Source organism: Galleria mellonella, unplaced genomic scaffold (assembly GCF_026898425.1).
Source record: "Galleria mellonella isolate WM207_F2 unplaced genomic scaffold, CSIRO_AGI_GalMel_v1 utg184, whole genome shotgun sequence".
Lineage (NCBI taxonomy): Eukaryota > Metazoa > Arthropoda > Insecta > Lepidoptera > Pyralidae > Galleria > Galleria mellonella.
In genome coordinates this window covers 4,434,796-4,455,220 of record NW_026442025.1, presented here as the reverse complement: position 1 = coordinate 4,455,220, position 20,425 = coordinate 4,434,796, and the positions used below count along the sequence as shown (strand labels likewise).

General features: G+C 33.5%; 1 protein-coding gene across 3 annotated transcripts in view; it reads right to left on the bottom strand.

Annotated features, from left to right (window-relative positions):
• The window catches only part of LOC113512091 (uncharacterized), a 54,206-nt gene extending 34,291 nt beyond the window's left edge, over positions 1-19,915 (bottom strand). The window contains exons 1-2 of one of the 3 annotated variants that reach the window (XM_026895867.3): positions 19,802-19,915; positions 16,423-16,882 (exon numbers count right to left, since the gene is read on the bottom strand). In XM_026895867.3, coding sequence (XP_026751668.1) covers positions 16,423-16,864 — 442 coding nt within the window. In that variant the 5' untranslated portion in view covers positions 16,865-16,882; positions 19,802-19,915. Of the gene's footprint in view, positions 1-16,422; positions 17,133-19,801 lie in introns of those variants that run through there. The other 2 variants (XM_031909046.2, XM_026895866.3) reach the window with 2 other exon arrangements.
• Between the last annotated feature and the right edge of the window lie 510 nt (positions 19,916-20,425).

The window sequence follows — 20,425 nt, the reverse complement described above, 5'->3', positions numbered from 1 at the left end:
TCAGGTGTTATTCCTCTGTACCCTGTAAATTCACGCCATATACAACCCTTCAAACCGAAACACAGCCATGCAAACACAACTGCTTCACGGTTGAAACACGAATGGGTGTTATTCAACGCGCTGTTTTCTATGTTTACATCGTAATTACGTATTACATGTGCGTTTAAAGAGATTATGTTGTGCGTAGCTACTCGTATTAATTGATATGTGACACGATGGGAATATCTGTGACGTCATTAGGCAAAGTCAATTATCAGCATATTCAAACCGACTTAGCAGGATGCGTTGCGACATGTAATTACGGTGCAACGTTCCCACGTCGTTAGAGCCACTTCCGTAAGGCGCATGTTGCGAGATTGACATGCGTGCGTGATGTCGTTAAGTGCGTTCCAATGTCGTTTACTTTAGTATAAAGACTTCAATCGTATTCCATTTGGTTTCTTAATAATAATCATGGTCACTTAGGTGGTAATAGTATCGGACTTTCGTTGTAAGTTGCCTGTGTGTACCGTGCGAGCGAGTACGGCGAACACAATGCGTGCATAGTTATTTCGGTCTGAACAGTATTGTAATGTTAGTTCTTCGAAAGTCTTCTAGGGGTAAATTCTGAATGTTGAACTGTTGAATTCAAACACATGATCGATGGTTTGGGCAATTATGTGATGTCCATGATGTTATTTTATGTGCGACTGTTACTTATCCCTTTCCGTTAGGTGTATCGTCAACTTTTTTACCAATTCCAGTAGTTTAAAATATCATCATTTCTGTTATTAAATGAAAAATGTAACAAATATTTAAGTTTTAACCGTTACGTTTAAAACCGTCGAGTGGTTTTAAAGTGCCGCCCTTTAGTTACTTTATCAGCGCGGGTGCACTATGCGGAACATTACCGTTTTTATTTAAATTTACTTTAGCTGATAGTACTTTTCTCTTATAGACTACAAACGTTTAGGGTCTCGTATTCAAAAGGTCAAAATGGAACCATTTCATATATGTTTACCTGTATGGACATCATCTGTATTCATCACAATATATATATATATATATATATATATATATATATATATATATATATATATATATATAAAGTTAAAAACACCAAGTAATAAGAAATTTATCAAAAAGCAAATTTTTTAAAATACCCTAATAAGCATCATGTCCTTCGCGAGTTTATATCAGCCTTCAAAAGTTTAAGATGCCAAAAAATCCTCATTAGAGGATATAAAATTTATATGAGATCTAAATAACAATTTTAAAAACTATAGAAAAAAATACTTTCAACTTTTAAATAAAAAAATAAATAACACGCAGAGATGATCAGCATATTAAAAACTTACAGCCCTGTTATTGATACATGCTATTATCTAACGCTAAAGATTCTTATCTTTGTGTCCAAACATTCTGTTGGTCGTTTTTCTTTATATTCTTATAAAACATTGTGTTGCAAATCGACAATATTTCTCAGTATTTTTAATCGCAGTGCATTATTCTTTACGGACAGCTGTCAGACGCCAGAAAAAAATAAATCCGACGCGTTCCGAAATTGAAATTGACGCGTTCCATTTAAAACAATAATGAACCTACAGCGGTACCAAATTGAAAATAATGAAATCTGATTGAGCGCTTTTGTTGGAATAGTGCATTGCGTTCGTTGTTGACAGCGTGAAATTTCCTAATGTTATTATTTTCTTTAAACGATAATCATTTCACATTTGTAGTGGGGTAAGTTAATTCCATACGTTTTGATTTATGATTTAATGAAGTGTTGTTTTAACAACTATCGGTTAGATGTATTGGCAAAAGTTGTTTTGCGTCCCCCACCTACAACACCCACATACAACAGTTTGTATTGGAAAGAGAAAAATGGGATTTACGTTTTTCCAAGTAATCAATCAAATATTCTCTATACGAGACATTGCTTGAATTTTAAAAATATTTGAAAAAAAAAAATAGGCGAATCAATTCAGACTTTTTCAAGTTTGGAGGAGCTCAGTAAAACATTCAATGATTCATGTTTACTTATATGTTTACGTATTAAAATTAAAAGTGAATTTGCACAACTGCAATTATCTCTGGTAGAAAAAAAAAAAAACCAAGTACGATAAGGGCATGTTCACACGGCGGCAAAATGCTAATTATTTATTGATCCGGTGCAAAAGGGCTTGATTGATAAAAAATATCACCCCTCGTATTGTTTCAACGGACTCTAGTGGGACATGGTTCCGTAGGGGTATCACTATGCGAATTGATAACTGACGGTTAAACATTGGCTCCCGTTAATAAGCATATAACCATAGTTAATAGTTGACTACATTAATACAGATGTTAAATATTTTCCTATAACCTAGCTATGGTTTATAACATTTGAATTTTCGCTACAAAATAATGAATATAAACAAAAAATATCCTTATTATGGCCGTGTGGTCCCGGCATAGAATAAGTCACTCCTTCCTTTCCCGTGGGTGTCGTAAGAGTCGACTAAGAGATGGCGACCAATGGGCAGCAGCGTAGCCCTCTTAAAACATCTCCAAAGCTTAACTGCGGTTGTCAACCCGCCACTCACTTTATACCACAATCACTTTATGCTTAGTCGTCAGGAATAGCAACGCATGAGGGGCGTCATGAGTGTCATGTCACAGTGTATTCTGTGACGTCCATGTACGCGTCTATAGGTTACGGTTACCACTATTCAATCTGGTAGACCGTCTGTTTGTCATTTCCATAATAAAACTAACACTTCAATAAAAGAACGCCGCTTGTTTTTTTCAATTACGCACACGAGATATCATCCGGGGAATTGTATTAGCACATTTTATTATTAATTAAATAAACCATACCTCGTTTCCCACAGTATCAATCGCACGTGCATCTCCCATTGACCGCTCATGGGAAACGTTTAACAAGGGTGATATATTGTTGATAGTATCAATTATATCCCCCGAAATTACTATCGATTCGTGTACTATTGGAAAATTATAGACACTTTACGTGTATTATACGTGGCATGGGAACTAACTTGATAAAATTGTGACCAGTATGATACAGTCTCACAATTGGTCGGTTCCGCATATAGTTTACTGTAAAGCTAAAAATTTTGTTAAATTCAAAAGTAAATTTTAGTTAAAAATTACAAATTTAAATAGTTTTGTTTATTTATTTATTTATACTTCATTGTACAATAAAATTACATTGTTATAATTTATATTAAACGAAGATGTACAACAGGTTTTATTACATTATTTTTATTTCTGCATTTTCAGGTGAAGTGAACAATAGGTCTTAATTTGACTATCAAAAGGATTACGGTAAGTACTCATAATACTTTAAATATATAATAGAACATAAAACTATTACAAGTAAACAACAAAATCTTTTATTTAATTGTATAATTATTTCTAGAATTTTCTGTTTCCAATAAAGTTATATCAAATATAATTCTATGTTATATAAGTGAGTCTTCTACATATATAAATATAAAAATTATAACTGTAAAAGGAATAAACTTTCTTTTATTCGAAAAAGAAGCGTTTCACGACGTAAAATTGTCTAAGAGTACATGAATGTTTTTTTTTATCTTTTAGATAAGAACCCTAAAGGTTATTTCGAGTTATAAAAAGCAATTTTAAGAGGCATTTGTTAAGTGCAGTGCACTAATGCATTATGCATTTCAAGTACAGCTCTAGAGACTCAATAGAGAAATAGTTTGAGATACGTGATTGCTGGGAACAGGCTGTTTTGTTTTTCTTTTTTTTGTCAATGAGATGGAATGATACACTTTCTATGTTAATGGTGTAGAATGGGGGGGGGGGGGGTTGTTAATTCTTCTTATTCATGTTAATATTGTTAATGTTTCTTATTAGACCTCAATTATTACAATTATTGCTAGCAATGCAAAGCAATATCTCAGGTCGACCTCCATGCAGTTCCCTCTGGAAATCATCATGGTTAATTTTTGTCGAATTCATCACAGTGGGCCAACTGACCTGCATTCATTCTCACCAATCATCTTGGTGCCCCGTCGGTGTATACCGATAGCGCAGCCGGGGTTTCCATTTCGGGTTCATCCGTTAAAAATGGTGTACAATGGCGAGACCACCACAAACACATTTATATTATAATTGAAATCACATAAAACGCTATAAAATCAGTTACCTAAATCATACAAATTAATGAAAGCAAAAGTTAGTCTCAATGTCACTTTCTTCCAAAAGAAAGTTAATATTTTACGGTCTACGAGAAACGAGGTTCATTTACAAAAACCCATGGGACCCCTCGTCCGGAACCATCAGCTGTTTTTAGAACACCGCTTCCATAGCTTCGAGACATGGGGGAAGTCTTATTAGATATAAGAGATTGTATTTATCGTTTGATATTATGTCTAAGTTATAGTTTTAAGCGACAGTGGTTTTAAACGTGACAAAGCAAACATTAACAAACCCCGCAGATTGAAAAAAGAATAATCAAAATCGATACGTAGTTGAGGTACACTGTTGCGTAATATAGCCACAAAAAAATAGTCGACTTGAGAATATAGAGGGTTGTCAAGGTTTTGGGAAGTAGCTTAATCTTTAACTAAAATGCTAAAGTAAAACTGTTGTCTGGAAGAGATTGCTTAGCGATAAGACCGCATTTTGTATCACTTCTCATTAATATTTACTGTATTTGTTATCTCTCTTTTTACTTGGTGCAATAAAGTGTAAATAAATAAATAAATATCTATGGAAGTCCAAAGATAAGTATCTAGGACTTCCTGTTAATCATTATGTAGGTATTCCCATAATGTTAAACGTCTCGCATATAACCTAAATGGACATAGCATTTTGCATTTTTTTAATGTCACGCCTGTCTCCCATAAATGAATAAATAATAATTATTAATTAATTCCTAGAATGTTTTTTTTTATGCAATTTAGTAAAGCGGACTACCAGTCCCATTGCCAGAAATATACCCTGTCAGGTCGACCTCCAGATCCCCCCCCCCCCCCCGGAAACCATCGCACTGAGTTCCAGATGTATTCATCACGGGCTAACTGACCTGCCTTTTTATTCTCACCTATCATCTCTCACTGGTGCCCCGCCAGCGTGTACCGTTAGCGCAGGCGGGGTTATCATTCCATTATCATTCTTAAAAAAATCACATATTTGGTTTAATTATCAAGAAAAACAAAACTAATTGTTAGTATTTATAACTATTAACATTACTTATTTATTAGATACTCATTCCAATTTATAATATTTAATGATTCGTTTCAATGTCACGTTAATATAACAAACAACCAATTAAAAAGATAACATAGTTATATTTTTTTTTTTACAATCGGTAACTTTGTTATGAATAACACGAGCTTCTTAGTAAATACTTGGATTTAAACGATTCGATAACCAAAATGTACCTTGTGATATATTACAACGCTAAATAGTTTTCATTCTAATTTAGTGATATAACTAGTGATATTATAACTAAAGAAAACCGTTAAAAATATATAAAAAAAAAAAAACGGTTGCCTTTTTTTATACAACTTAGAATGGCAAACAAGCTGACGGCCCACCTGATGGAAAGTGGTAACCGTCGCCTATAGACATGAGCAGTATCATGGACATAACAGAGTATACTGTTTCGCCCATGATACCCCCAATGCGTTGCCATTCTTGAGGACTCAGGTGTTATTCCTCCGTACCCTGTAAATTTACGCCATGTCCCACCCTTCAAACCGAAACACAGCCATGCAAACACAACTGTTTCACGGTTGAAACACGAATGGGACAAAGGTACCCAAGCAATTAACCTCCCTCTGTCTGTAATAAAAACTTAATATAAAATTACTATACTCAGATTAAAAACATAAAGATTATTATTTTAAGAATAAATTGCGGTATCGTATGCAATTCAAGTAATTCTATTTATTGTAGCGTAAATGAATAATACTATCTTAGTAAAAATATAAACGATTTACAGTAAAATAGCTGGTATTAATTTAATATAGCATGATTAGTGAATTCACCAAACCGTTATTAACTAGTTATTTAAAATTATTTCTACAACCCTGTGAAAGTTTAGTTTTTATGTGTGAAAGGGCAGTTTTTATGATTTAAAGTTGTAACCGTTGCTACCACTGAACCATGTCCTGGCCACCTTCCTTAGGGCTGGCGCACACGTGAAGCGGTAGTCCGTGAGAACTATAACGTACTGCATTAGTCTCATGCCGGTGACTCGAGCAATTACATTTCTGCATTAGCAAGTGCATAATGAGGCCAACACTTTTTATATTTACGACGATTGCTAGTGTGTTAAACACGATACGGTATAGAACAGTATATGCTTTTCGACTTAATTGTGTTATAACCTTAAATTATATAGATTTTTTTTTATACAACTTAGAATGGCAAACAAGCTGACAGCCCACCTGATGGAAAGTGTTAACCGTTACCTATAGATATGAGCAGTACCATGGACATAACAGAGTATACAGTTTCGCCCATGATATCCCCCATGCGTTGCCACTCCTGAGGACTCAGATGTTATTCCTCTGTACCCTGTAAATTCACGCCATATCCCACCCTTCAAACCGAAACACAGCCATGCAAACACAACTATTTCACGGTAGAAACACGAATGGGACAGAGGTACCCAAGCAATCGACTTTTGTACAGTCTCCCTCTGGTATCTTAGTAATTATTGTCGACTCATATAAAAAACAAGAGTGAATTTAAAATAGGCCCTAAAAGTATCTAATTACATATTAAATTTGAATTGAATTTCGAACGTGAAACAATATCCAGCATTCGGATATTTGTGTAACAGATGACAGCAAACGTAAGCATCCCCCGGTCATTGGACGCGGAATGTAGCGTGGCCCGGGGGCGAAATATGGGCAATGTTACACCCTTACAGCGAACAAGGGTTGCCAACACCATCCAAGTGGGGGTGCGATACTCGCGGGGGTAGCGCAGATGCGGAGCAACCGTTACATTCCCCTATCTGCTGAAATTTTCAAATTTGGAACACGTGTGTTGACAACTGTTTTTTTCGTAATCACCCGCATCGTTTTCGCGATGTGTCACGCTTGTACAAAAACCAGCCGATAAATAATGTTGACATGTGATTGCAGGATAAACAGGTCGCTGCTTTCACACTAATGTAACAACAGATGCGTATGTTACTAGTTATTAAGTATTATTTATTTTTCTAAACTAATATTGTAAGATTCGATTTTTTTTTGTAACGGTAAATTCGAAAAATAAAGCAAGAAAACCGATTTTCAAAATTCTTTCGCCTATAGAAACCAATCTTATAAGCGAATAATATGGGCTGTATTTTATTAAACCATGCGAAGCCGGGGCGAGCCGCTAGTAACTTTATTCCATAAAATTTTGTTTCAGTAATAGTCATGAGTAAATTTCATAGACTTACAGCCACTAGTTAGTTAATAATATAATAAACTAGTTGGAACCTAGTGAATACAAAATTAGTATTTTGCTCCGCAAAAAAGAAAAACCCATTTCAATCGTGACAAAAATAATATACAAATAAATCAAATCGATTGGAAAAAGAATTGTCAAAATTAATTATAAATTAACGAAGATTACGTGATTAATATTATATACACACAAAAAAAAAAACAGGCGAATTAAGAAACTCCTCTTTTGGACACCAAAACTATCTAAACTTTTACAAAAGGAGAAAGTGGTCAGAAATCAATACAGAAGGAGAGACAGTTAAAAAATCAATATGACCGTTACAAAGTCAGTGTCCGCGAGGGTGAAAGTACTGGGGTGGCGGCGCACGCGCCGGCTGCGTTATTATGACACCACCATGACATATCACAGCAATATATTCAATGCAGATTTAATTCCACTAGGGTGCTTATTGTATTAAGCTTCGAATTATATAAATGGCGTGGTTCTTCAAAAATCAATATCAGCGGCTGACTGTACAATTCCGTATTATTTATTTCAACGCAGTATACTTTTTATTCCAATTTCGTAATTTACTTGATTACGTAGGAAGGTGCGTCATGATTTTTGACTGTATGTAAAAAAACGTGAAGAATTACATTCATATTAAATGTATTAGTACTTAGACATTACTGATGACAGAAAAATTAATATGGTGGTCGTAAATTGTCAATAACATGCAAAGTCGCAAAGCTATGTAAAAATATAGCTTTGTGACTTTCTAATCCAAATGAAATACATAATTATATATTGGAAACCTTATAGTGTATTCTTTTATTGTAAATAAAAAAAAAAAAAAAAACATTAATTTAATATAAGTCTAGAAACTTTTGACACTAGAGGGCGATATTCTCAAATAGTAGTAATATAAGTACTAGACACTAATAATATTTACTATTTACAGAAAAGAGAATGGTATCATAGGTACATATATAAATTTTATACCTAAACGCACGTCGAGATTGAGTTTAAAAACTATATAGTAATTCATCTAAGTAAATAATATTTCAGTTTAAAAATCTGAGAAATCGACCATAGACGATACGCATGCTCGTTATTGTTCCAATCTGGCGGATTCAAACGTGGAACAGACTAACGGTAATAATTTGTACAAAAAAAAATATTGACTGCGTATGACTTCTGTAGAGGTGAAAGAACCCCGCTCAAATTTGCTACTATTTCTAATTGTAATGCAACAATAAGTAGGAACCCCGCGGGCTGGTCCACTTACGATTCAAAACACTAGAGTACAACGACACTAGTGAGGTGTAATTACGTAAGGAATAAGGGTAAGACATTGGGTGACCGGAATGTTTCCTTACCCCCCACCACGCCGCTACGCTTGGTCAGTTACAGACAAAAAGATTTAGACCCCCAATAGTTTAAGAGCGCTTTCAAAATGCACCAAATGCGCACATCTGCTGAAACGAACGCCAACGAGTTATTTCACGAGGGCATGTCGAGTGCTTTATGAGATTTTATTTTGGAAACTTATACCCTCTTTATAATGCACAGTTGGCACATTTCACAACAAACAAATTGCGTATTTTTATATGGATACATAATTTTATCACATATACAATATATGTGATATAATTAGTTATGTATGAACTTAAGTTTGTCTAGCTCTTCTTGAAAATTGTCACAATATTATACATCGATGTAACCGCTGACAGAAAGGGATTGTTAGTAATGCGAATTTCCAGCTCCATTGCTAGCAATATACCCCTGGCAGGTCGACCGCCACGTGGTAGCTCCGGAAAATCATCGTGCTGAATTCCAGATGTATTTATCATGATGGGCTAACTGACCTGCTTTTTCATTCTCACCTATCATCCCGTACTGGTGCGCCGCCAGCGTATACCGTTAGCGCAGGCGGGGTTACCATTCCATTATCATTCATTAAAATAATAAAAAAAAAAACCGCTGACATTGATGCTCCTTTCTACTTTGGATTTGTTAGAAGAGAATTCTTTTAAAGCTCGCCTTTGTATATATATTTACATTTGTCATATTACTAGTGTATATAATTAAGTAAATAAATAAACAATATTAGCTAAATTACGTGCGCAACGGCATCGATAAAACTATAAATTATATATGTCTTCGAGCCAAAACAAATATTAGTAACTGAAATATTAATTATTACATTTAGAAGGTTACACTTTCCATTTATAATTCGCCATTAAGTCGATTGATATTTAATGTTGTATATTAAATATCTATTCGGTTTTATTGTTAGAAAGATTAAGAGGTCATTATGCTACGCAACAATCTATATTATATGAAAATTAATGCCACTTTTCGTTGTAATTTTATAACTCAAGAACGGGCTTACTTATCCAAAACAAATATTTAGGCTTTAGTCCGAAGGACTATTTAGTAGATGGTTTATGTGAAGTTTGCACAAAATCGGTCGAGCGGTTCTTCATTTATCACATTTTTTGTAACAAATGAATTCAATAAATGGCGGACCATTTTGTTAATGGGGATTTTTATTCCAAACTCAATTTTTTTTTTAAGATTGGGATTGTGCTGTCAAATTTTTTTTTCAGTGTTGACAGTACAATTCAAATAGCTAGCAATTAATAAAATATTTTTCTGTTTGAATAAATGAATTTGATGTTAATTTTTTTTTATTATTATTATTTCACTTTATACGTAGCGAAGCACGTACCGGGCCGCTAGTTTTATATATATGACATGTACAAAAAGCATCGTGAAACAGTGTAATAGAGACTCAATAAATAGGCAGGTAATGTACATTTTCACTTTTGTTCCGACCTTGATGGTTCTTTAAGATAGCTCGCGTCATTGTCACCTGAACTGAAAGCAATGTTCAGTTTCGCTATCATTGGAGTCCTTTATTGAAATTGGTTAAATAATAATAGAATCGAAGGAACAAATGAATGATTTTTAGAAAGTGACTTTATATAAAAGTCGTATAGTGTCTCATGAAAGCATATGCTTGCATGGTTGTTTAAAATATGTTGATACTATACGAGTCACTGGGGGAAGGGGGGGGGGGGAATTTTTAGTAATGGGGTCTAACTGATATATTGCCAATAATACGCCCTATCAAGTCGACTTCCACGTAGTTCTCCCTGGATCATGAACTATCGTGGTTAATTCTAGTGGAATTCCTCACGATGGGCTAACTAATCTGCAATCATCGTCATCTATTATCCCTCACTGGTGCCCCGCCAGTGTATATAGCGCAGGCGGGGTTACCATTTCATTATTACACATTTATACGGGTCACTGTGTATTCTCTGTGATATACAAGTTTATTCCCGCGGCTTCGTCCGCATAATCAAGATAAAACATGAATATGCGTAGTTGCGTACGCGCAGCGCCCTTATTCTATATTTAGTGAAATTACCACACGTGATATATGATCATTACCACATTTTATTAGCAATTTTGTCTGCTGGCCAGGATATGTTTACAGACCGCGATAAAAGGTAGCCTATATTCTTCTCCGTCCCATATATTACGTATACACCAAATTTTATAGTGATTGGTTAAGCCGTTACGGCGCTATAAGGTAACAAACAAACTCACACATTTATTATATTAGTAAGGATTATTTACTTATTTATTATTATATGGAATAAGGCAATGTAAAAATCAGAATTGATAAAAACATGTTTTTTTTTTCTTTTCAAATGGAAATTAATTCGAAATATCAGTTTTTGGGATCCAATAGAAGAGTCCGCTATAGATACTGTTTTCCCGTCCGTTTTTATTTACAATCTTTCAAAAACGTAATATAAGGATTTGTTTGAAAACTGTTCAAGAACAAACTGATCAGATCAGTGTATCTCTTTTCTCGTCAGCAAGATAAAAAAGTCGTTGCCATTCGCCATGCCATGTTTTTCCAACGATAGCTGAACGGGTGTGGTACGCGATGCGCGTTGGAGCATCCACGCGCCGCTTTCTGCGTCATATCGCACCCAACCGAGTGACGTATCATCATAGGTTACATCATCGTGTTAGCATGTTACTACACATATTGTATGTTGAAATATTTACAACTAAGATTACTGGGTCGCTCATCAATATGACAACGTGGCCATGAATAGTTATATACTATTGTTCACCATTATTTCAAATAACTCTGAAGTACACTATCGTTTTGTGGAGATGTGTAGACGTGGACTTGATGATATTTATATATAAATTCAGAAGGAGTGAAAGAAAGAAAGAAAGATTCAGTACGAGATTGTATAATGAATAATATTTACAGTAAATAATTCCAGATATAATAAGTCGCGATACACAATATAGTTCGGTAAAATTGGTAAGACAATTTAGATTGTCAAGAACGTCACTATTTCTTTTTCTGTAACTATGTAGTTTTGAAAGAGGTTGGTAGCCTACAGTTTCAATTTACAATGTAACTTAAGAAGTTATTTTGTTGATGAGTATTTACTAGTGACATCTCTATTTAATACACAAAACACTACGTAGATAACGTTCCATTCTAAATTTAACTTTATACTATTATGTTTAAATGTTTTGTTTGCTTGTTATTGTTTAGACTAGCGCATAGTAAATAAAGTAGTAAACAGTTATTATTACAACGATCCTAATATCCCTAAGTGTTCTACACATGTGCAATCTAAAATAGGACAAGTGTGGGAGACGTCTGTACGTACACTTCACGAGGCAATGTGTCAAAACAAACACAATCTAGGTCATGACGTTTTTAACTCAACGTTACTCTGTACCCTCCTACACATTCTATTGTACAAAACAACTGGTGAATATAATAGCTTTGAGCCGCGTCTTTGTACGCGTGTAAGCTATGTATGTTTTCAATAGAATAAGGTCCGCGTCACTTAGTTCAAAAATATTTGTATAAAATCTATGAAAGCAGTTTATTGGATTTGTACATTTTACACTAGTTAGGTCTTTTATAATACCTATTACTACGGATACTTTGGACATATATAAAATTATATTACTCCATTTATTTATTTCATTAGTACAAATATGTGTACATGGCGGACTTAATGCTAAAAGCATTCGCTCCCAGTCAATCATAGGGAAGTGTCAGAATACTCGAATGCGGTACTACTAATTATTGATATACATACATACTAAAATTATATATATAAACGAGTAAATATATATGAATAACAAATATACTTACACATATATGATATATACTATATTATACACGAATTTGGGAATAATATAAAGTACTTACTGCTCGGATAAAAAGTGAGCGTGAACGCTTTTTTTGAAAGACGGTTAAGTTATTTTATTATTTGTAATTGGTTGCATAGATTCATAGTACAATTCTATCAATATAAGGGAAGTGCCAACTCTTAAATGAAGTAGTGATTCTTTGCCTACTCTGTCCACTAGGTAATGAGTACCTACCTACATGTTACTCAACATGCAGTTCAACACAATGAGGACCCCTTGTGCAATATTGCTAAACCTATTGAGCGTCACTGTCACACACTAGTTACTTCGTCAAGAGTCGCGCTTGTGAACACATGGCTTTAGTATAAAAAATGTCATACTATGTATTACATAGTGTAAATGTTAATCCAGCATATATTGTGTTCATTTATGTAACAAATTACATTACATACTTTCATATAAAACAAAAATTAATTAAATTGTATGGAAGCCGCATTACTTCAAAGCACCTATTTGACTAATTCTTTTTTGGTATTGCGTTGTGAGGACAAGGCTCGTATGAAAAAAAAATGTTTTAAATAATCGTATAGTACTTTCTTTATAATATTATTAAGATTACAATAAATAATCTATGAAAGACTAAAGAGTTATTGTGTTTTAAAACAGAAAAACAATTTAATAAGTAGTCAAACCACGGATCACGCCCTCTTTGATTTAAAAACTCATTAAAAACGAACTAAGAAAAGATTTATTAAATCTTAATTTTTAATTATGCGGCAGTAAATTATTTAATAAAGGCTTCCTCCTCGGACCCTTTATGAACTCATTGACACCTTGATGGACAAAAAAACATTTTGCATATTGGCCTTGTGCTTGTAGAAGGCGAATTCCCTTCAATTTCTATTACAAATAGGGGCGGCTAAATGACGGGGTCCTAGAATGTATCAGATTAGTGGACAAAAAATATTTAGGGCTGTATGAATAAGTCTTAACGCTGGGCTGTATGGACCGCTGTCATTGCCTCTCCCATTAATAAAAGAAAGTAACAGTTTAATCACGAACACACTGAAAGTAATCTTACGACGAGTAGCATTAATTGAAATGTTTTAAATGTATTTACAAAGCCTTAACTTAAGTAGGTTGAATAATTACTAATTATAGTAGTATGATAGTATTTCCCCGTGGTGCAATTGGGAACATATTTAACCTAGATGTCAAAGAAATACGAGTTCGAATTCTATCAGATCGAGTTGCCGGAAAGTTTTATTCACATTGAAAAAGGCAAAGGAACAAAGCCATATACAGCCTAAATTTGTCATTATGACAATTTTTTTTACCTGAAAAATATTAACTATCTATAGATATATTAAACTATAGCTAGCAAATCTATACCTATAGTACGAATTAATCCAATAAAAAAAATGTTGCCGGTGATAACAATATACTTAAGTGTTCCAAGGCTTATGTTGATAACAAAAGAACATAAGGTAGGTACCTACCTATTATTTTATAGGTAAACATTATGTGATATTACATTGTACAGTCAATATAATACTGAACAAATAAAAGCAATTCAAATAATTAGTAAGTTTTAATATTGATTAATTTCATAAATAGATTCTCATTCCGTCTTATTATTTGTGTTACACAATAAAATCTTCGTCGATCCTGAATTGGTCCGATTTTGATATTTCTTTTAAATTATGCATTAACATACAAGCTTCTTTAATTGTGAGACCGTTCATTATTAAAAAGAAACATTTGATGGAGTTTTCTCGCATGTTAAATATTAACTGCTTATTAAATATTAATTTTATAAAATGGTAAGTACGTACTGTTTCGGACGCCTATTGACGCAATATCTGTTATATATTACTCAGGTAAATAGATTATACTATAAATAAATGTTTATATTAGATGTTGACTGTACTTATTTTTTTTTCAGATATGATTACACGATTTTTAAGTGTTTATCTGTGTGATAAATTTATTGTTCATAGACAAACCCACATTGTAGTACTTACAATTTATTGACTCAATATATTACGAAAGTAAAATACAATAATTTATCACTGAAATCTATCTCAAATAGCAGGAAACCGAAATCTTATCTATTGTTTTTAGTTCTAACTGGATACGCAGTACAAGAAACCTCAATACTCAATTACCAATGAATCACAAACAATTACGCCATAAAGGGTAGGGCTTGCGTTTTGTGGCCAGAGATTATACGTATTTTTTTTTAAATTCTCATAAACCTCAGCATATTCTGAACCGATTTTAATAGTTCTTTTTGTAGCTAACTTTTTACTACTCTCGCCTAATAATAATCCTGCGTAATATGGGACCTATCCCATATTATTTTTGTCACTGTAATAGTAGTTTTTTTATGGAGAATCATCCATTTAAATTTAATAATTCGTATGTTATGTACAATGTTTGTAAATGTATGAAATTAAGTTTATAGTAGAAATAATTGTCTAAGTAAATACAGGAGATTAATACACTGTGTTTATGAATAAAAATTAACATATGCTTTAAAAATAATAAGTACCTAAGTAATTAAGAAAAAAAAAAGGTAATTAGTACCCCATAAATTTACTACTAAGCACTAACGTTAATGACATTTAGTTATGTATTAATTAATAAACTGTATTGTTTTTAATGGGTGATAATGGAATGGTAACCCCACCCGCGCTATCGATATACACCGGCGGGGCACCAGTGAAGGATGATAGGTGAGGATGAAGCAGGTCAGTTAGCCCATAGTGATGAATTCAACAAAAAATTAGTCACGATGGTTTCCAGGGGGAACCACGTGAAGGTCGATCTAATAGAGCATATTAGTAGCAATGGGGCTGTCAAACTCCATTACTAACAATCCCTTTCCCCCCAATAAACTGTATTAGTACGAACTATGTATAAATACTAATAGAAGGATGTGATTGCATTAGTTTGTTTGTACATACTCGTAACGTAAACCAATTGGGGGGAAAAGGGATTGTTAGTAATGGAGACTAAAAATCCCATTGCTAGCAATATACCCAACCAGGCCGACCTCCTCGCGGTTCCCCCTGGAAACTATCATGTTTAATTCTTGATGAATTAATCATGATGGGCTAACTGGCCTGTTTTCATCCTCATCGATCACCCTTCACTGGTGCCCCGTCAGCGTATCCCATTAGCGCAAGCGGGGTTACCATTCCATTTTCATCCAATAAAAAAACGTAAACCAATTAGATAGGTAGGTACGTATTGTGTAACCACATCAATTACCTCATTTACAATTAGATCTTTACTCTTTGAAAGATAAATTAGGTACCTAGTATACGTAAATAGGTATACTACTTTACGTAGGTACCTATATATAGCTAAGTATATTCGATACCTACCTAGCACAGTTAGTAAACAATCTCTGAATTAGGTATACCTACCTAATGTCTTTTTTGTAGAAATACGCGTACAAAATAAAAAAAGTTTTGTATTAGTTAATTATATGTCCATTTATGAGTTATTATTAATTTCATGTTTGAATAATAAATCTTTACTAATTGTGATATCCCTACCTATATTTTTTTTACTGTATTCTAGATAGCATTAGCTTTGTTTGGTGAGCATGCCACAATTATTATAAATTACTAGGTACATTATAGTGGTTACACTCTATTTTACGATATACCTAGGTAAGTAAGTAATAAATCAATATTTGGACTTGATAAAAACTTGTCTAACTAGTATTGGACTAAGTGGCTTGTTTGTTTTGAATATGGAAGATGATAATTTGCAAATCTAGCCATAATGTGTACTGACCTGTTATTCTCTTCTGTGTTTTACTGTTCTCGGGACTGGAGACGACTTTCGACTCTTGGGGAGTCGAACTTGGCGTAGGAGGAGATATGGTTATCGGTGCACTTCTCAGGACAGCAGGAATCGAAGACGCAGGGACCAGTTGCCAAGTAATTCTCTGCGCGCCAGGTAAAGGCTTGTCATTCGCGAAGTCGTACTCCCATCTCTGGTTGTCGATTTCCGATTGCCTCGCCAGTTCCCTTTCCACGAACCGCCTATTTTCCTCCCTGTCGGTACAACCAAACAGGTTCCTTCTGACACTTTCGAGTGTGGTCACTCCGCGAGCACGCAGCGACCTCGCGTCTAGCACAGTGGTGGCCTGTAGGCCGGGAGCTCTCACACTTAACGTCGACATATCTTCAAAGTCCAAGCGCACAGCAGCACTGACGCACTTCACAGATAGCATCCGCGACGCTCTCTTCACCTAGCGCAAACAAGGTCAAAATTCAGTTACTGTATGAGAGAACGTTCTAAAATTATAAAACAGATAACTGTTGTGTCCATCACGCACCAATAAGAATACGAATTGTGATTAGATTTGTAAGCGTAAACAAGTCGTGACGCGGTGGATACGAAATAAACGCAACACGACCACACGGCAGTATATCCAATTGTAGACTGAATGAGCGAGCAAGATCGATTCGACGAACGAATCGCGAGCGCTATTCGCTAAAGCCAACAAGCAAGTGGCGAGTGGCGTCACGAGTTACAAACTTGGACTATGCATGCTTCCACTTCTCGATGATAGGTGGCGCTGAACGGCATGCGCTAGCGTTCCATTACATGAGCCCGCTACCGCAGTGTTTGCGCTTATATCTTATATTTCCCATTTTAATATGAATTTAATTATGGAGTTGTTTTAAATAAATTATTTATTTCAATCCTCCAATTTGTATTTTCAATTAATTATCAAATTTTATTTATTCCAAAAAATAGTGACAGTTGTCTTTGAAAAATTACTTAAGTGATCAATTAAAAAAAAAAAAAAACACATCTATTCATTTTATAGTTTTTCATTAGAAAACACAATTTACATATCAACACCATATCTTGTATACCTATATAATTCTTCTGTACGAATTTATGTGATTGAATTCGTTGGATCGATTTAAATGATTCTTTTGTTTGAGTGGCGGTAAGAGGCAAAGCAAAGTTTACCGGGGCAATTAGTATATTATAGTTATTTAAGGTGACTTCCTAAATCACCAATCTAAAAATAGGATGACTCGTACGATAACATATAATATCAAATAAAGCAACATATAAAAATATTATTTTATAAAATATAACCGTATAAAATTTTGTCTTTATTAGAAAGTTAACTTATGTTGTATCTAAGAAAATCTATCTAAAAACCACGTAAGTTAGTTAAGTTTTTATTTATTTATCGTGACCTCAATTGATTGAACTAGAAAAATAAACATACCTGCCTAGATGTCTAAAAAGTATTAACAGCCCACCTACAGATTGTATTTTAACATTAAAAACGTGTTATTCCAAATCAAACTTCATTTTTATTACCTATTGATAACAGAACTAGTGTAAATTATTTTTCCAAAAAGAAAATTTGCTTCAAAATACAAAATAACATTAATATTGAAATAAATATATTTCTATAAGAAAAATATTGCTAAGGCATTTTAATAGAACGTAACAAAAAAGCGTCACCTAGCAATCACAAGATGGAAACAACGTTTTGATTTGCGCGGCACAGTGGTGTGCACGTTGCTTTGCGCAAAAGAGTTTCCATATACAATTCCGGCTACTTACAGTCCCGTCTATTTAGTAAATAAACTTTGTAAAATTGGCTGTGATCTGGATATTTTTTTTTTTTAATGACGGCACCAGTGAGGGATATTAGGTACGAATGAAAAGGCAGATGTCAGTTATCGTAATGAATCCACAAATTCAACATGATGGTTTCCAGGGGGGATCAAATAGGGGTCGACCTGACAGGGTAGTAAAGATACTGGTAGTCAGTAGTATTAACAATCCCTTCTCCTCTACCCCCCAAATGTTTTCGTTGCCTGGTTCTAGTATCCTAGTTTGAGGCCATTGATGTTATGTATGAAACTTATTATTATTTTACTTCGATTTTAGATCACTTTAATTTAAATTGTTCTAGTAAATAAATAAATAAATACACTATAAATTTAAATACCTACCAATTTAAATAAATTATGCTTAAATGCCAATAAAAATAATTTAAATAAAATAAAATTAAATTCATTAAAAAAATGTAATGTACAATCGCTACAACAGTCGCCTGCGTTTCTTAGTGTTAAATAAATCTTGACTTCAAATCCAGTGTTAAACTTAAACATATTAGGAGTATGTAGTTGATTTCTCTATTGTAATGATATTTCTAAAACGGATATTAGATTTTTTATTGAATTTGGAAGCTGCTGTTTTTTTTGTATGTCTATATTTATTTACAGTAATAAATTACGCGTTCTATATTGCGAAATTTATAAAAAACCGTATAATTTATACCCATTTCGAATTTACAAATATTATCATAATTAATATTTGATGAATTCAAATATATTTTATTATCTTTATTATTCTTTATATGCAACAGGACAATTTAAGACTTTTTTCTGTTAAATAAAAATTATTTCAATAAAAAAAAAGTAATATGTGAGTAATACGTGAGAGTAAATAGTATCTATTGCAAAAATAATTATCAAAATCGGCTTAGAAATGGCGAATATACCAAATTATATATATAATACAGGCGAATTAAAAATCTTCGCTTTTTTTAAGATAATATGCAATAAAACAATAATTCCGTAATCTATACCAGTTCTTAATATTATACAATACAAATATTATTGTCATAATTTAAACTAACGAATTAACCTGAAATGTTGGAATAAATAAATTAAGAATGGCAACACTGTAGTTGTTTACGAAGAACGAAGACGTGTCTAGTTACGTGTGCTGCATACTTCGTATTTTGAAATCAATATATACTGTCTCACTCTCAGGAGGTCTCAGTGAATGCATATGAAAGAGATGACGAATGTATTAATAGCGTACAGAACAGCGCCGCCATTTTGCCGAAGCAAGAATGAGTTGATTATCTGCTGAACTGTTACATGATTTAGAACAGATATTGAATATTTCTAACATATTTTGGATTCATTTTGAAATTATAGGTTAATATTAATTTTTTTTTATGTTTAATGTTAGTTGTATGGTTTAGTACAAGTTGTTTGGTATGAACTGTGTTATAAAATAGCGAAAATTTTATATTTTCCCAGAAAAACAATATGGCGTGGTGGGTAAAATTCGTAATATTTTTATAGTAAATATTAGAGTAACTTATTTTAACACTTACCTACAAGATTATTATAAAATCCGTGGAAAATCGAGAATTTACAGACGGGGTTCACTGCACTGTTGTACTAATTTTCAAGTTCTGACAATGACGCGGTGGCGAGAGCGCGGGCTCAATGTTCATTGGTTAAAAATGGCGGCCAATGCAGCGATTGGCTATAGAATTTTTAGGCGCCAAATTTCGGTTGGTCGATGCGGCGGATGGCGGGAAATGAGACGCTTTCCGCTGCGCTCGAGTTTTACGGAAAATCGTTGGCGCCTTTTGCTTCTGGGCATTGTCTGCGCAGTTTTCTAGTTCATTTATTACGTAGTATTTACTTGGCTTCGTATGGGTAGCTATATTTAATGTAAAGTGCTGATAAATATTTTGTAAGCTTTGTGTCGGAATTATGTTATTTAAGTGAAATGTAATAAATTTATATAGGTAGTCAAAGCATGTATTAATATTTTAACTAGGTGGGTAGTTTATGTGCTTAAATAGTAATAATTGTAATAGGTGGGTAAGTAGGTAATACAATACAGTTAAAAATATAGATTGGAACTTCGCGATGTTTACATTATTGATTTTTACAATGAATTTGCTAGGTAATTATAGTGTAGGTTACAAATGAATGTATATAAGATT